The sequence below is a fragment of the Lissotriton helveticus genome, chromosome 7 (assembly GCF_964261635.1).
Source record: "Lissotriton helveticus chromosome 7, aLisHel1.1, whole genome shotgun sequence".
Lineage (NCBI taxonomy): Eukaryota > Metazoa > Chordata > Amphibia > Caudata > Salamandridae > Lissotriton > Lissotriton helveticus.
Genome location: NC_136068.1, coordinates 1,320,883,535 through 1,320,897,972, shown reverse-complemented (window position 1 = coordinate 1,320,897,972; position 14,438 = coordinate 1,320,883,535). Strand labels below are relative to the sequence as shown.

The following is a 14,438-nucleotide window of genomic DNA, read 5'->3' as shown; positions in this document are numbered from 1 at the left end:
TATTAGCGCGAATGACCCCGGGGGAAGACTAGTCTGCGACTGTGCTTCCCCCGGGGCCCGGCATCGCGCAATAAACAGACCACGCAGTGTCAGCGTAAAAGGCCATTTTATTAGACCAGAAACTGCGTAATCTGTACAAAAACAGTAAACATAAACAGGTAATAACATCAATACCCCCACTCACACTCCCCTCTCACTCGTTTCAATCGTTCTACCTCATCACAAAGCCCTAGAGGCTCCATACCATGCTTTCTTCCTGCCCCTCAATCATTTGTCATCCAGCCCACTCATTGCGTCCTGCCATTCACGCTTCTATCCCCCTTAGGAACTCCCCCCCCAAGGGATGGGTGTGCCTGCTCTTGACCCACTTGTCCCTTCAAGTACCGCCAACCAGTGAACCCCCTGTAGGGTGGTTCACTGCCCCACCCCCCTTTCCAAGGGGCCCCGGTCCGCCACACTCGCCCGCATTCATACCCTGGGACACCAGATAGCCTCATTCCACAACTTGCTCACCACATCTCTCATCTCCATCATGTAATAAGCATTGCCGAGCTGTGACAAGTGCACCCCGTCGTCCCTAAAAACTAAAGGCTCCGCAAGTCGAATCCCCTCATGAGCAATCACTTTAATGTCATTGTCGCCACAGTAAAGTCTCATAGCCCTGTTGAGCTTCCTCCGTGCCCTCTCGATTGCCCCATGCTTCATAGCCCCCCTCCATACTTTCCTGGGGACCAATTCTGTCCAGGCAATGCAGGTCCCCGCAAGCCTGCCTTTCAATACATCCAAGTCCCGTTGCATGAGTTGCAAAAGCGCCAAACCGGACAGCTGCACCAGGTCGTTCTCCCCCAGATGTATGATCAACAAATCAGGGCATCCCCTCTGTGGGACCATCTTCGCGAGCCAGGGCAGTAGTGCCCCCCATCGCATGCCACCTTTGCCCCACCATTGTACCTCGTGCAAGTGTCCTTTCAGTCCCAGGTTACGGCCGTAAACCTGTCGCTCCGCATATTTGGATGCCCAATGCACGAAGGAGTGCCCAACGATCCATGTCACTGTCTTACTGCCCGGTCCACCCACGCAACCTACGAAGAAAAAGATGTTAGAAACAGGAACACAACAACATGACTCACCAACAACCTGCCAGGGACCTCACTTCCTCACATACCTCTCGCAACAGCGGGACTTCCAACGACCAATCCTCCTTATCCTGTCCCAGGACCACCCCAACCTGGCCGCAGCTGTCGCAGCCCCAATTCTGAAAGAGTGGGTCCCGAACCCAGACGCATCCAGGCCCAGCCCTCGCAAAGCCTTGCGCAACACTGCCAATAATTGGCCTGCCGTCACTCTCGCACCAGATGCATGAACAAAAAACTCCCCACGCGCCACACTCACCGTCCCCAGGAAAGCCCTCCACTCAGCCACAGGGCATACCACCCCGACCTCCGTCTCATTCAGCCACACCCACTTACCCCTGCCCAACTGGTCCGTCTTCGAGTATCGCAACCAAATCCCCAGGTGACCTCCATCCACCCGAACCTCCTCAAACAACCTGCCAGCCACTCTCCGAGAACCCAACAACTCTGACACCCGGAAAGCCCCGAAAAACATCCACACCATACACAAACGGAAAAGGCCAGCCTCAAACAGATCGTAACAACAATCCGGCAAAACCCCAACCAGCTGAACCAACAACTCAAAAGTGATCGCCTCCCGCAGCCTTCCCCCCCACTCCCGCGCTCCCTGCCCCAACCCCGTAACATCCTGCTCACGATCACATCTTCGGTCGGATCAAACCCCAGAAACAGGACACAGTAAAAGGATATCCCCGCCAATTTTCCAGAGATCGTAGCCGCAGTCAAACCCCTGCCAACACAACCCAACACAAAACGTCTCAGCCCCTGCCCCACATCAGATTTCGCACACACCACACTATCCCTGTTCCAGCCCATGAAAGCACTAAATTCCGACCATGCCAAACGATATGTCCTCCGTGTGGTCTCTGCCAGCGAACCCTCCACCAGTCCAATCATCCTCACTCCCCCAAGGCCCAGATGCCGGCCGGCAGCTCGGTCTTGCAAGTATCCACTCCCGGTGCCAGGCGTCGAAACCGCTGCCACTGCGAACGAGACAAAGCATCCGCAATGTCATTATTCGCTCCAGGGACATGCTTAGCCCGAAACACCACATTCAACCGCAGACACGCCAACATGAAACTCCGCAACAGCCGCAGCACTCTCAGGTCCCGCGCCCTCTGATTATTCACCAACTCCACAACCGTCATGTTGTCCACATGGGAGAGCACAGATCTGTTCCGAAAGTCCTCCCCCCAGACCTCCAGTGCCACCAGCAAAGGGAAGAATTCCAAGAAAGCAATGCTTCTCCCCTGTTTGAGCCATGGAGCCGGCCAGTCCTCCGCACACCACCTCCCGTCCCAGAAAACACCAAACCCCGCCGACCCAGCTGCATCAGAGTAAATTTGGCATTGCCAGACCGCCCTCTCCTCATCAAAATCCAGAGACACACCATTAAAATCCTGCAAGAAAGTACTCCAGGTCCTCAAGTCTGCCCTCACTCCCATGGAAATCCTGACTCTGTGATTTGGAAGCACTGCCCCCGACATGGCCATGCCGAGCCGCCTGCAGAACGTCCGCCCTGCCCGCACTACCCTACACGCAAAGTTAAGAAAGCCCAGAAGTCTCTGAACTGCCCGCAAAGGAATACGTTTCTCCCCAACCACCCAGTCCAGGCATGCCAGTATCTCCGCCACTTTGGCCGCAGGGAGGCGCGCCATCCACTGCACCGAGTCCAGTTCGATCCCCAGGAACGTGAGGCAACAGCTGGGCCCAGCCGTCTTCTCCGGTGCCAAAGGCACCCCAAACTGAAGGGCCATGTCCTGGAAATGCGACAGGGCCCTGCCGCAATCCCCGGAACCCGCCCTCCCCAGGAAGAGGAAGTCATCCAAGTAGTGAGTAACTTCACGGCACCCACTGACTCGCATCACGACCCACTGCAGAAAAGTGCTAAACAGCTCAAAGAGAGCACAGGAAATGGCGCACCCCATGGGCAAAACCTTGTCCACGTAGATGGCACCCCCGAACTGCATGCCCAGGAGCGAAAAGTCCGCCGGGTGAATAGGCAGTAAACGGAAGGCAGATTTGATGTCGCATTTCGCCAATTCCGCCCCCCTCCCACAAACCCTCACCAGACGGATTGCATCGTCCACAGACGCATAGAGCACCCTAGAATCCTCCTCTGCAATAAAATCGTTCACTGACTGGCCCTCCGGCCATGACAGATGGTGTATCATCCTGAACTCCCCCTCCTCTTTCTTCGGCACCACCCCTAATGGCGAGACAATCAAGTCACCTGAAGGCCAGTCAGTAAACGGGCCAGCCACCCTTCCTTCCTCAACCTCCTTCTGCAGTTTAGCAGCCACTACACTCGGTAATTTCTTCGCAGATCGCAGATTGTCGGCCCAACGCCGCTCCCTGGGACCCTGATAGCCCACTCTAAAACCCTCCGTGAAGCCCCAGAAGAGACGCGCCGCCGCCTCCCGATCCGGGTAGCACGAGAGCCACGGGGCCATCGCCTCCACCCTAACCGGTGTAGGCGCCCTTCTGTCCAGGGTGGCCCCGCCCTCTGGCATTCCTCCACTGCTCCGAGGGTGTGGTGAGGGTGAGGCACTGAGTAAGGGCATGTTTCCCGCTGCATTTGGAGCACTCGTGCTTGAATTTACAGGGGTACCGGGAACAATACCCTCTATTGTAGCTCCAACAAGCCCCCGTGGAATAACCCCCCCCGGCTTGGACTGTTGCCCAGAGACGATGGTGCTGGGCACTGAGCTTCCACCCGCCCCGCTGTGGGCGGGACGCGGCGGAAAGGACCGATACACAACCGGCAAGCCGCTGGCCGTGTGTGTGGATGCAGTGGAGTGCGTAGACGCCATCCACTGAACCCAGAGCTCCTGATCCACCTCCCCCCAGCTCTTTTCCGGATTCGCACTGACCCTGGCCCGAAACTTCTCGTCGTAGCTCAGCCAGGCAAAACCCCCGAACTGCATCTGGGCCTTACGAATGATGTCCATGTATTTGAAAAGCGCAACCGCCCTATCCAAATACTTCTGGCAGTAGACACTGGCATAGATTAAGAAAGCTGACGTCCAATTTTCCATCGTCACCGGCACCCTAGGGCGCCTCGTCAGCTCCCACTCCTCCTCTTTGGACCCTTCCTTTGCCTGTACCTCCCTATGTAGCAACTTAAAAACGTCCACAAACTCGTGCCTCCAAATCCGCTCCCTCATTTTCTCCGACAGATGTGACCCCAATGGCATAGCCAGCCCCATATATGGCAGTTTCTTCGGCACCTTCACTCCCTTCTCCTCCTTACCCACCACTTTGTCCGTCTGCACCCCCAAAGTCACCGACTTACCATCCACCTGTTCACCGTCCTCAGGCAGACCGCCCGATGGCTTCTCCCTCTCCCGCACAGACCCTTCTCCCACTCCCACAGACCTGCAGGTCCTCTTACGCCCCTCCCCACTCCGGGGACCATCATCCCAGGCAGCCCACCAAGCTCCCTCACCTGTGAGCGTCTCTGTCCGGTCCTTGGGCCGTCCCCTGGGCGCCGGCACCTGCACCACCGCCGTCTTGGCCTTGGTCTTCGTCGCCGCCGGGGCCTGCAAAACACCAAGGTCGCCGTCGTCCGCAGCGCCCCCTAAGCCTTCCAAGTCATCCCGCACCTCCCCGTCCTCCAGGTCATCCCTCTCCGAGCCATAATCCAACTCAAGCACCGGTTCCAGATCCACACGCACATTCTCCACCTCTTTCACCGCCCTTTTCACACCTTTCTGCACACCTTTCTGCACACGCATGCCCACATCCATACGCGCCGCAGGTGCCCGAGCCCTCGTTGGAGGGACAGCCGCCGCGGACTGCCCTGCTGCTTCAGTCCTGCGTCTCGGAGCCGTCTTGCGCTCCGCCAGGCACCCCCGGGCTCTGCCAGCAGCCGCCGGCTTGGATCCCCTCCCACCCCTCAGGTCGCTCCAGCCTGAGTGGGCCCCGGCACCATCGGGCCTCAGAGCCGTCCTGGCCGTCCCTACGCCCGCCATAACTCTCTGCAGAGGGGGGTCCTCCACAGACTTCTTGGCCCTGACTCTCCTGAGCTCTTCCCCCTTTTCTGCCTCCCGTTCCTCCTCAGAGGTCGGGGAGGGGCACTCATCAAACTCATGGTGCCAAACTGCACTCAACCTGGCCCCGGACTGTTCAGCCCGCCGGGCCTCCCGGATCTGCTCCAGGATCCTCTCCCCCCTGGCTCTCTCCTCCCACGAAGCTGCGCCCCAGATCTGGGGGGGCAGGGGCGGGCCATAACCATAAAAGTCAGCCCCCGAGGGGAAGAAACCCACCTGCGAGAACCCCGGGGCCCACCCAGGCCCTCCAGCCATTGGAAACATAGTGGGCCGCCCCACTCCACCCCCCGTGGCCCCCACCGCCGCCTGACCTGCCGGGGCGGGGGTGCCCGCCCTGGAACCAGTGAACAGGTCAATAGGAGCCACCTCCTCCAGGCCCCCGTCCTCCCCAGTGATGCCCCCTAGAATGCCAGCCCCAGGGGTGGTGACAGCAGCCTGCTCCCCAGACGCCACAGCCCCACCCGGGGCTCCTTCCACCTCCAATGTAGGCCCAGGAGTGGTGTCCCCCAGCCCCGCCTCCTGCTCAGCACCGGCCGGCACCTGCAGGGGGCCCAGAAGTGAAAACGCGGGGGGGTGTAGGCCCCACAGCGGCCCCTGTCGCTCCAGGCACAAAGTCGATCGGGGGGAAGGCACGCGGGGGCAGGCTCTTGCGTTTCCCGCCCCTCGCCGTGTCCCTGGGCGCTCCGCCCCCCCTCCGCTCGAAACCGCCCTCATCCGCTTCAGGCTCATCCTCCTGACATGCGACCACCGCGGCCGAGACCCCGGCCGAGGCAGCGCGCGTGCCCCTGGTGGCCCCCACCCAGGCCTGACCCATGACCCCTGGGCGAAGCAGGTCCTCCCGCCCGGCCCTCGCGAGCAACAATAAGGCCTCCCGGACCTCCTGCGACGAGTCACCCAACATCGTGCCAAAGTGCACGCTTCCGGCGGGGCAACTGAAACCGGCTGTCGTGAGAAACAGCCCCCGGCACCTATATACTCGACCCAAAGACCACCTGACTACACTACAAAGGTAAGGCCACTATCTAACACTAACCTCCCTTTCATGCAACCCTCCCGATGGTGCCAGGCGCAGGAAGAGGAAGTTCCCTTCCTCCCCTGCGCCTATATCCCCCACACCCTAACTCCTCCCCTTCCCCTGCCTAGCCTATTAGCACGAATGACCCCGGGGAAGACTAGTCTGCGACTGTGCTTCCCCCGGGGCCCGGCATTGCGAGGGATTACCAGATGAAAATTCGGCGGAAAGTACGAACTTGCAGCCTGAAAGCCAACGTGAGTTGGGGCATTAATATGTGCACAAGCGCCAGTTACTGAACAGACACTTTCAGATGGGACTGTTAAGTGGTGCTGGGCAGTCGAGTTTGAGACGATGTGTGGGGCCAGTAAGAAGGGACACTGTACCTTTTAGAAACAAGTGTGATGTGACACATGTCCCAACAGGAGTCAACACTCGCTTACTTAAGTGCTTCCAGCTGATAAACCCTTAACGTGAAGCAGGCACTAAAACAGGCAATCAGCTGAAACACGTCTGCCGTAGCGTTTTAAGGATCTCACACAAACATCTTTGTGCTTACGTTCCTGGTGATGTATTAAACTTGCTGGATCTGTACCTGAGCTGTGTCTACCCATTCTTGAAGCAAAGTGGGATTGTCAGACGATGTTTTACCAGTTTGTCGGCATCAGATTCGACACACCCTCTCGGTCAGGAGCTGAGTGGCTGCCGTCAGCAGTGAAAATGTGTATGGAAGGATACACGGCAAAACCCCCCCTGCAGTGAGGATCGTATTGCTACATTACCTCTACGTCCCTGGTCCTCGACCCAGTCATCACTCATGAGGTATTCCACACGACAGGAAACAAAACAGGAAACGCTTTTAGACTCCACCCACCCTCCTGTCAGGTGCTATAACACACCTCACCACCAGAAGCAAATCCTGTTTTGCTTCCTGTCGGTTGGATACTGATGGGTGACGCTTGGGTGTGTGCCGGGCACTTACCTGCTACGACTGTCCTGTGGTTTCCTCCTTTGCTGGGCCTTGGGGGTGCTCGTGGACCTCCGTGGGACTTTGGAAGACGGGCTGCTGGGCTTCCTGTGCTTTCTGTCTGGCGGGGGCCCTGGGTTGCGGGGCTTCTCGGGTCCCCGTGGTTCTCTTCATGTTCCTGGTTCCAGTTCTTCTTTGCCGGACTTATGCGATGGCTGATGGGCGCCCCGGAGCTTTCGGTTCAGTTTTGCTGTCCCGGGTTTGGCGGCTGCCGCTTGGACGGGCGCGCTGATGCTGCGCCTCGCGTCCTGCCCCTTTGCGGTTCTGTCTGGCGGGGCGCGCTCGCATCGGTGGATCCTTCTGCTGTGTTTGCCCCTGGATTGCGGGGCCGTTTGGTCGGATTTAGGCGGGAAGCCGTTCCCGGCTTCGGATCCTCATTTTCGCCTGTGCGGGCACCCGGGTGGGCTCCGGGTTCCCTGCCTCCTCACCTGATTGGCTGGCCGGCTTGTGGCGGTGACGTCATCGCCTTCTTTCGGCCGGGATGACTTTCCTTCGTCGGCCGCTCTTGGACGGATGTGTTCTGTCCCTCCTTCCTGCTACTCGGAGATATCAGAGGGGCTGCAGCTGTGGGGTGAGTGTTTTCCTCCTATATATTTGGCGGGATTGCGATGTTCCTTTCTCCTGGGCTACTTGTGGAGTTGCTGTGCGTCCCGTGTGGTGTTTTCTGGATTTACTGTGCAGTTTGAAATGGGGAAGCACCACAGGAAGAGGAAGCATGTCTCTCCTGTTGGGTCATCCTCTACCGACAGTGGTGATTCGGCCCCTGCTGGTCGGAGTGCTGGTCTGGGTGACTCTAAACGGCTGAAGCAGCTGATTTTGGAGACGCTGTCCGAGCTCAAGGCTTCCAAGAAAGGTGCTGGGGGTCACTCTGAGTCTGCTACTCACCTATATTCTGATATCTCTTCCTCTGCTTCCTCTGATGAGTCCGCTTTGGGTGCGGTGGATCTGCAGGGCAAGTACATTTCGAAGGACCTGATGCCTGATATTCTGGTCATGTTCGGGAAAATATGAGTTTCCTTGTGGACTCTGTGCCCAGTACCTCCCAGGACGCTGTTCTGCCGCAGTTTCGGAGGCCTGTGTCTTCTTCCATGCCCATACACCCCTTTGTCATGGATGTCCTTCTTAAGGAGTGGAAGGACCCGGACCATATTTCTTTGCCCAGATTCATGTCTAAGCTGTATCCTTTGCAGGATTTGGAGGTTGCCCTGCCTGATTCAGTGCAGGTGGACTCTATTGTTGCTTCTCTGGTGGGTCGGCCTTCCATGGCTGATGATAATATCCTGAAGGATGGCGTTGATAAGAAGATAGACTCTGCTCTGAAGAAGTCCTATGCTGGCTCTCACCTGGCTCTTAGGGCGGGAGTATATGGTGCATATGTTGCGCAGTCTTTATTGGCTGACTTCAAGACTTTGTTTTCTACTATGCAGGAGGGGGGCACTTGTCCGGAGTTGCTGGAATCTATGGAACGTCAATCGGAGTTCCTTTCGGACATTGCCTTTGACTCGGTCAGGGCTTCTGCTCTGTCTTGTGGTTCCTCTGTGGCTGCTCGTCGGAACTTGCTTCTGCGGGGTTGGAAGACGGATGCTGGGCAGCGTTCTATGGCCTTGAGGTTGCCGTTTTCTGGTACTCATCTTTTTGGGGACGCCCTGGAGGACAGGCTCCATAAGGTCTTCAAGGAGAGGAAGCATTCGTTGTCGTTCCGTCATGCTCCTTCTCAAAGGGGGTCCTCCTTCTCTAATGCCCGGTCCTTCCGACAGCCTTCCAGGTTTCAACAGTCCTCGTTTAAGGGCCAGCGTGGTGCTCGTGGATCCTTTCCTCGGAGATTCCAGAAGAAGCCCCAGCCGGATGGTGGGTCTGGCGCTCCTCGTTCCTGACTACGCCGTTCCGGTGCCCGATCTCGCTGGTGGTCGGCCCGCGGTTGGTGGGAGGCTACGGCTGTTCCTCCCTGCTTGGTTGTTGACGACCTCCGACCAGTGGGTACTGGATGTTGTTTCCAAGGGTTACCGGATAGAGTTCCTGTCCCCTCCGCCTCCCTCGGGTGTTGTGGTGACCCCCTTGCCTTCGGACCCGTCTCGTCGTCTGGCGTTGTTGGAGGGTGTTCAGGTTCTGTTCGACAAGCTGGCGATTGTCCCGAGTCCCCCCCGGAACGTGGGCTGGGGACTTATTCCATTGTCTTTGTGGTCCCGAAGATCACGGGGGGTTTCCGTGTTGTCATCAATCTTCGGGCCCTGAACTTGTTTGTGCGCAAAATCTCTTTCAAGATGGATACTTTGCAGAAGGTGATCCCATTGATCCAGGAGGGCTGGGTGTTCACCTCTCTGGATCTCCAAGATGCGTACCTCCATGTTCCGATGGCGTTGGGGGATCAGCAGTACCTGCGCTTCTGCCTGGAGGGTCGTCACTGGCAGTTCTGCGTCCTCCCCTTTGGTCTCCGGTCCGCCCCCAGGGTGTTCACCAAGGTGGCGGCTCCCTTGGTGGCTCATCTCCATCTCCTGGGGGTGTCCGTTTTTCCTTACTTGGACGACTGGCTGCTGCAGGCTCCATCTCCGGAGGTCATGTCTCGCCACCTTTCCTTGACCATGCGTACGCTGGAGGATCATGGGTTCCTGGTCAATCTGCCGAAGAGTCACCTGGAGCCTGCAACTCGGAGGACTTTCATTGGGGCTGTGTTCGACTCGGTTCTGGGCATGGTTTTTCTCCCGGAGTCCAGGATTCTGCGTCTTCAGTTGTTGCTGAGGAGGTTACTTTCACGGGATTCAGCTCCTCTGCTGCAGTGGCTGGTGGTTCAGGGCCACATGTCTGCCACTGTGTTCACGGTGCCCTGGGCCAGGGCTCATCTTCGGCCTCTGTTGTGGCATGTTCAGAGTTGGGTCCCCTTTCCTGTCCAGGACTTCTCGATTCCTGTGCCTGTGTCTCCAGAGTTGGTGTCTGCTCTCCAGTGGTGGCTGGTTTCTTCGAATCTGTCTCGGGGCATGTGGTTCCATCCTCCGACCCCCTTGGTGTTGACGACGGATTCCAGCGCTTTCGGTTGGGGTGCGACTCTGGGCCGTTGGTCGGTGCAGGCTCGTTGGCTTCCTTCGGAATCGCACCGCTCTTCCAATTGGAGGGAACTGTCTGCGGTGGAGAGGGCTCTTCGCCTTCTCAAGGATCGTCTTCTGGGGTGCAACGTGTTGGTGAGGTCGGACAACACTGTGACCGTGGCCTACATCAACCACCAGGGCAGTACCCGCTGCCTCTCCCTGAACTTGGTGGCGTGTGCGATTGCGAGTTGGGCCGAGTGTCATCTGGTGGCTCTCTCTGCTGTGCACATTCGGGGTGTGGACAACGTGGTTGCCGATTCCTTGAGTCGGAAGTTCCCGTCCTCTCTCTCCCTGTGTCTGGCCCCTCGTTTTTTCCGGTTGCTCTGCCGGAGATTCGGGACTCCGGTGCTGGACCTGTTTGCCTCCCGGTCAGATGCCTTGCTTCCACTGTTCTGTTCCAGGACCCCGGAGTCGGGGGCTTGGGGGGTGGATGCCTTGTCTGCCCTTTGGCCTCCTTGGTTCCTGTATGCGTTTCCCCCCTTTCCTCTGATCCCTGCTTTCTTACTGAAGGTTCGGCGGGTGGGGGCTCAGGTGGTGGCTGTTCTCCCTTATTGGCCTCGCCGCTCCTGGTTTCCTCTGCTGCTGAGTCTGGCGGTGGGCCCTCCGTGGATCCTACCCCGCTACCCCTCTCCACTGTGTTCCCCGTCTCCCTCCCTGTTGGTTCCTCTCACCTTGGCGGTCTGGAGGTTGAACGGTTGTCTCTTGGAGTCCGGGGTCTGCCCGACCACCTCATCACTGTGATGCAGGCTTCTCGTCTGAAGTCCACTCTGTCTTCCTATTCGAAGCACTGGGCTTCTTTTTCTTCTTGGTGTGTTGCTCTGGAGCTGTCCCCTACCTCTTGTACTGTTTCTTCTATTCTGCAGTTTTTTTTGGATGGCTTTCAGAAACACTATGCTTTGTCCACTTTGAAGGGTCAGTGGGCTGCTATTCGGGCCTTTCGTGATCCGGCTTCTCTTCTTCCTTCAGACGGGTTGTTGGTTTCCTGTCTGTTTCGGAGTTTCTCTCTTTCTGCTCCTTCTGTCCGCTCTCCGGTTCCTCCTTGGGATCTCTCTTTGGTTCTGGGTGCCTTGCAGTCCCCTCCCTTTGAGCCTTTGGATTCCGTGGAGTTGAAATTCCTGTCTTTCAAAGTTGCGTTTTTGGTGGCTGTTACGTCTGCTCGGAGGTTGGGGGAGCTTACGGCTTTGCGTTGTTCTCCCCCCTTTTTGAGGTTTCTGGACAACGCGGTGGTCCTTTCCTTGGACCCCGGTTTTATGCCTAAGATTCGTTCACGTTTCCATTCCTCCCAGGAGTTGGTTCTTCCTTCTCTCTGTCCTTCTCCTTCCTCTCCTTCTGATGTCTTGCTCCATTCTTTGGATGTGAGGAGGGCGTTGTCTGTTTATGTTGCTCGTTCTGCTGGGTTTCGGTCTTCTGACTCCCTCTTCGTGACCTTTGGTTTGGCTGGTAGGGGTAAGGCTGCCTCTCGTCTTACTTTGGGTCGCTGGATCAAGGCTGTGATCTTGTTGGCATACCAGGGCTCTGGTTTGCCTTGCCCGTCGGGGGTTCAGGCGAGATCTACCAGGGGTGTGTCTGCTTCCTGGGCTGCTTTCCATGGGGTTCCCCTTGAGGAGATCTGTAGGGCGGGGACCTGGGCGTCCGAGTCCACTTTTGTGCGACATTATCGCTTGAATTGTGCTCTGTCTAGCCGCCCTAATTTTGGTTCTGGTGTGTTGCAAGCTGTGGGGATCCCCCCATCTGTTTGATTCTGTTTATTTCTGTTTGTTAATAAACTGTGTCTTGCTGCACTCCTTGGTATCTGTTCTGTTTCTGTTTGTGGTGTGCCAAAGGCCTTTGTGGGGTTGCTTTGGTATGCCTCATGAGTGATGACTGGGTCGAGGACGAGGGACGTAGAGGTAATGCTTTGATTACATAAGGTAATCCCCATTACTCTTAGTTCTACTCGTCCTCGACCCAGTCATACGACCCGCCCGCCCTCCCTTTCCAGGCCTTTGGTGCTTGGTACATCAGGATTTGCTTCTGGTGGTGAGGTGTGTTATAGCACCTGACAGGAGGGTGGGTGGAGTCTAAAAGCGTTTCCTGTTTTGTTTCCTGTCGTGTGGAATACCTCATGAGTGATGACTGGGTCGAGGACGAGTAGGACTAAGAGTAATGGGGATTACCTTATGTAATCAAAGCATTGGGGAGAGAGGAGCAATATTCACTGTGTAAGGGGACACTACCATTATGAGGGATCAATAGATGGAAATTCGGCAGAGAGTACGAACTTGCAGCCCGAAAGCCGACTTGAGTGGGGGCATTAATATGTGCACGAGCGGCAGTTACTGAACGGACCCTCGCAGATGGAACTGTTAAGGCATACTGAGCAGCCAAGTTTGAGATGATGTGTGGGGCCAGAAAGAAGGGACACTGTCCTTTTTTTAAATGAGTGTGATGTGACACACGCCCCACAGCGCCTTGACACCCTCGGGTAATTGTGCACTTTACAAATACTGGATTTCATTCATTAGGAGCCAACACTTGCTTACTTAAACGCTTCCAGCTGATGAACCCTTCACATGAAACAGGCATTGATAAAGGCAATCAGCTGAAACACGTCTGCCTTGGTGTTTCAAGGACCACAGACTTTTTTTCTGCAATGTGGTTCCTGCCTCAGCGCACAACAGTGGGTGCAGGCGTTGGGACGAACCAATGGGCAAAATACATTTTTCAACAAAGCACCCTGTACTCTGGAACTTTGGAAACTGTATTTTATTCACAGAGCCAGTCTGTCACACTGATGCGTTTCAGCCAGCACGGCCTTTCTCTTGGTAGGGGGCAATAGTATTACATATGTTTTATATAATTTCCTGTAAGTATGCATTCCCATTGAATTCTGGGATTTGTAGTCTGATTCTACAATATATACAGATTACCTTGTGACAGAGTCATCATTTTCGTTTGTTAAACACATTGTTTTGCAAGACATTTACCAGTGATTAAACAATATATGTTGTGAACAGTTTGCATAGATTTAGACAGTGATGGCATTTTCCTCACATTTCAAACACTTTTTCGTAATCAAAGCGATAGTTACAATGATGTGTACAGTACATTCAAAGTGATACTAGTCTATGCATCATGATTTCATATAGCAATATGTTCGAGATTTGGTGGGTATGGTACCCCTGATATTGTTTAAGATCTATTTTTAGGATGGTCGTAATGCAACAGATGTTTTCTCACACTTTCTTCCTACTGTGTGGCTAAGATAATTTTTATACGATATTTATGTACACTTGTTTGTTTACAGTCACTTCCCTAGTTGACCCATGGCATTGATGGTATTCATCCGATTTTTATAGTTCACATTTACTTACAAATGAACATAAAGTTCTTCATCAAAATTGTATGAAGCCTGATTATGTACTTACAAAGCCCTTCTCTGCTGTCTATATCACCGCTTGTACTCGCTCTGTCAGTACTGGACACAGGCTTGTTGTCCACTCTGGTTGATTGTTGGAAGGTATTCTCTATGTGACTTCAATACATAAATACTGAGTAAAATCTCTGGAAGACCCCTGTCCGGCTGGACATGTCTGTCCTGTAAATATAGATTGACTCTGTCTATATTTTATTCTTTCATTATTACTTTTGTTTGGGACCACTGTTGTTTTTCAAAAAAAATGATTATGTACTTGGACTCTAGCTGTCTGAGCCTCTTTTTCCTCTCGCCCACTCTTTCATTGTTTTCCACGGTGTCTATGCCAAAGAAATTCATCTTTCGCCAATCACCATTTTGGCAGCCAAGTAAATGTTTGGCAGTTGCCTAAGTTAGATATTTGTTTTTTACTGCCCGGATATGTTCCAGATTCCGTTTTTTCAACATGCAGATAGTACTGCCTATATACATCAGGCCACAATTGCATTGGATGGCATAGACCACATATTGTGTTGTCCATGTTATTCTTTGGTGACCGCTCAGCCCTCCACAGGGCTTGGTCGCCCCACTCACTGCTGCCGCTCCTGCCTGCCTTTGCCGCCTCCTGCCTGCAGATTCCTTCGCTCGCTGCCCGCTGCTCCTGGGAATTTCCCGCTGCTCCTGGGAATTTCCCGCTGCCCGCTGCTTCTTGGAATTTCCCGCCGCTGCCTCCCTGCGGC

At 55.4% G+C, this 14,438-nt stretch overlaps 1 protein-coding gene across 1 annotated transcript; it reads right to left on the bottom strand.

Annotated features, from left to right (window-relative positions):
• Window positions 1-468: 468 nt before the first annotated feature.
• LOC144767330 (uncharacterized) lies at window positions 469-4,882 on the bottom strand. The gene is made up of 2 exons (XM_078650811.1): window positions 4,429-4,882; window positions 469-1,082 (listed from the first exon to the last, which is right to left on the bottom strand). Exons 1-2 carry the CDS (start codon window positions 4,880-4,882, stop codon window positions 469-471), a joined length of 1,068 nt encoding a protein of 355 aa, XP_078506937.1.
• Window positions 4,883-14,438: the final 9,556 nt, after the last annotated feature.

Coding starts and splice junctions, on each gene's coding strand:
- LOC144767330 (XM_078650811.1), bottom strand. CDS start 4,882: ATGGATGTGGGCATGCGTGTGCAGAAAGGTGTGCAGAAAGGTGTGAAA. Junction 1,083..4,428: donor GGACGGTGAACAGGTGGATG/GTAAGTCGGTGA, acceptor TTTTCTTCGTAG/GTTGCGTGGGTGGACCGGGC.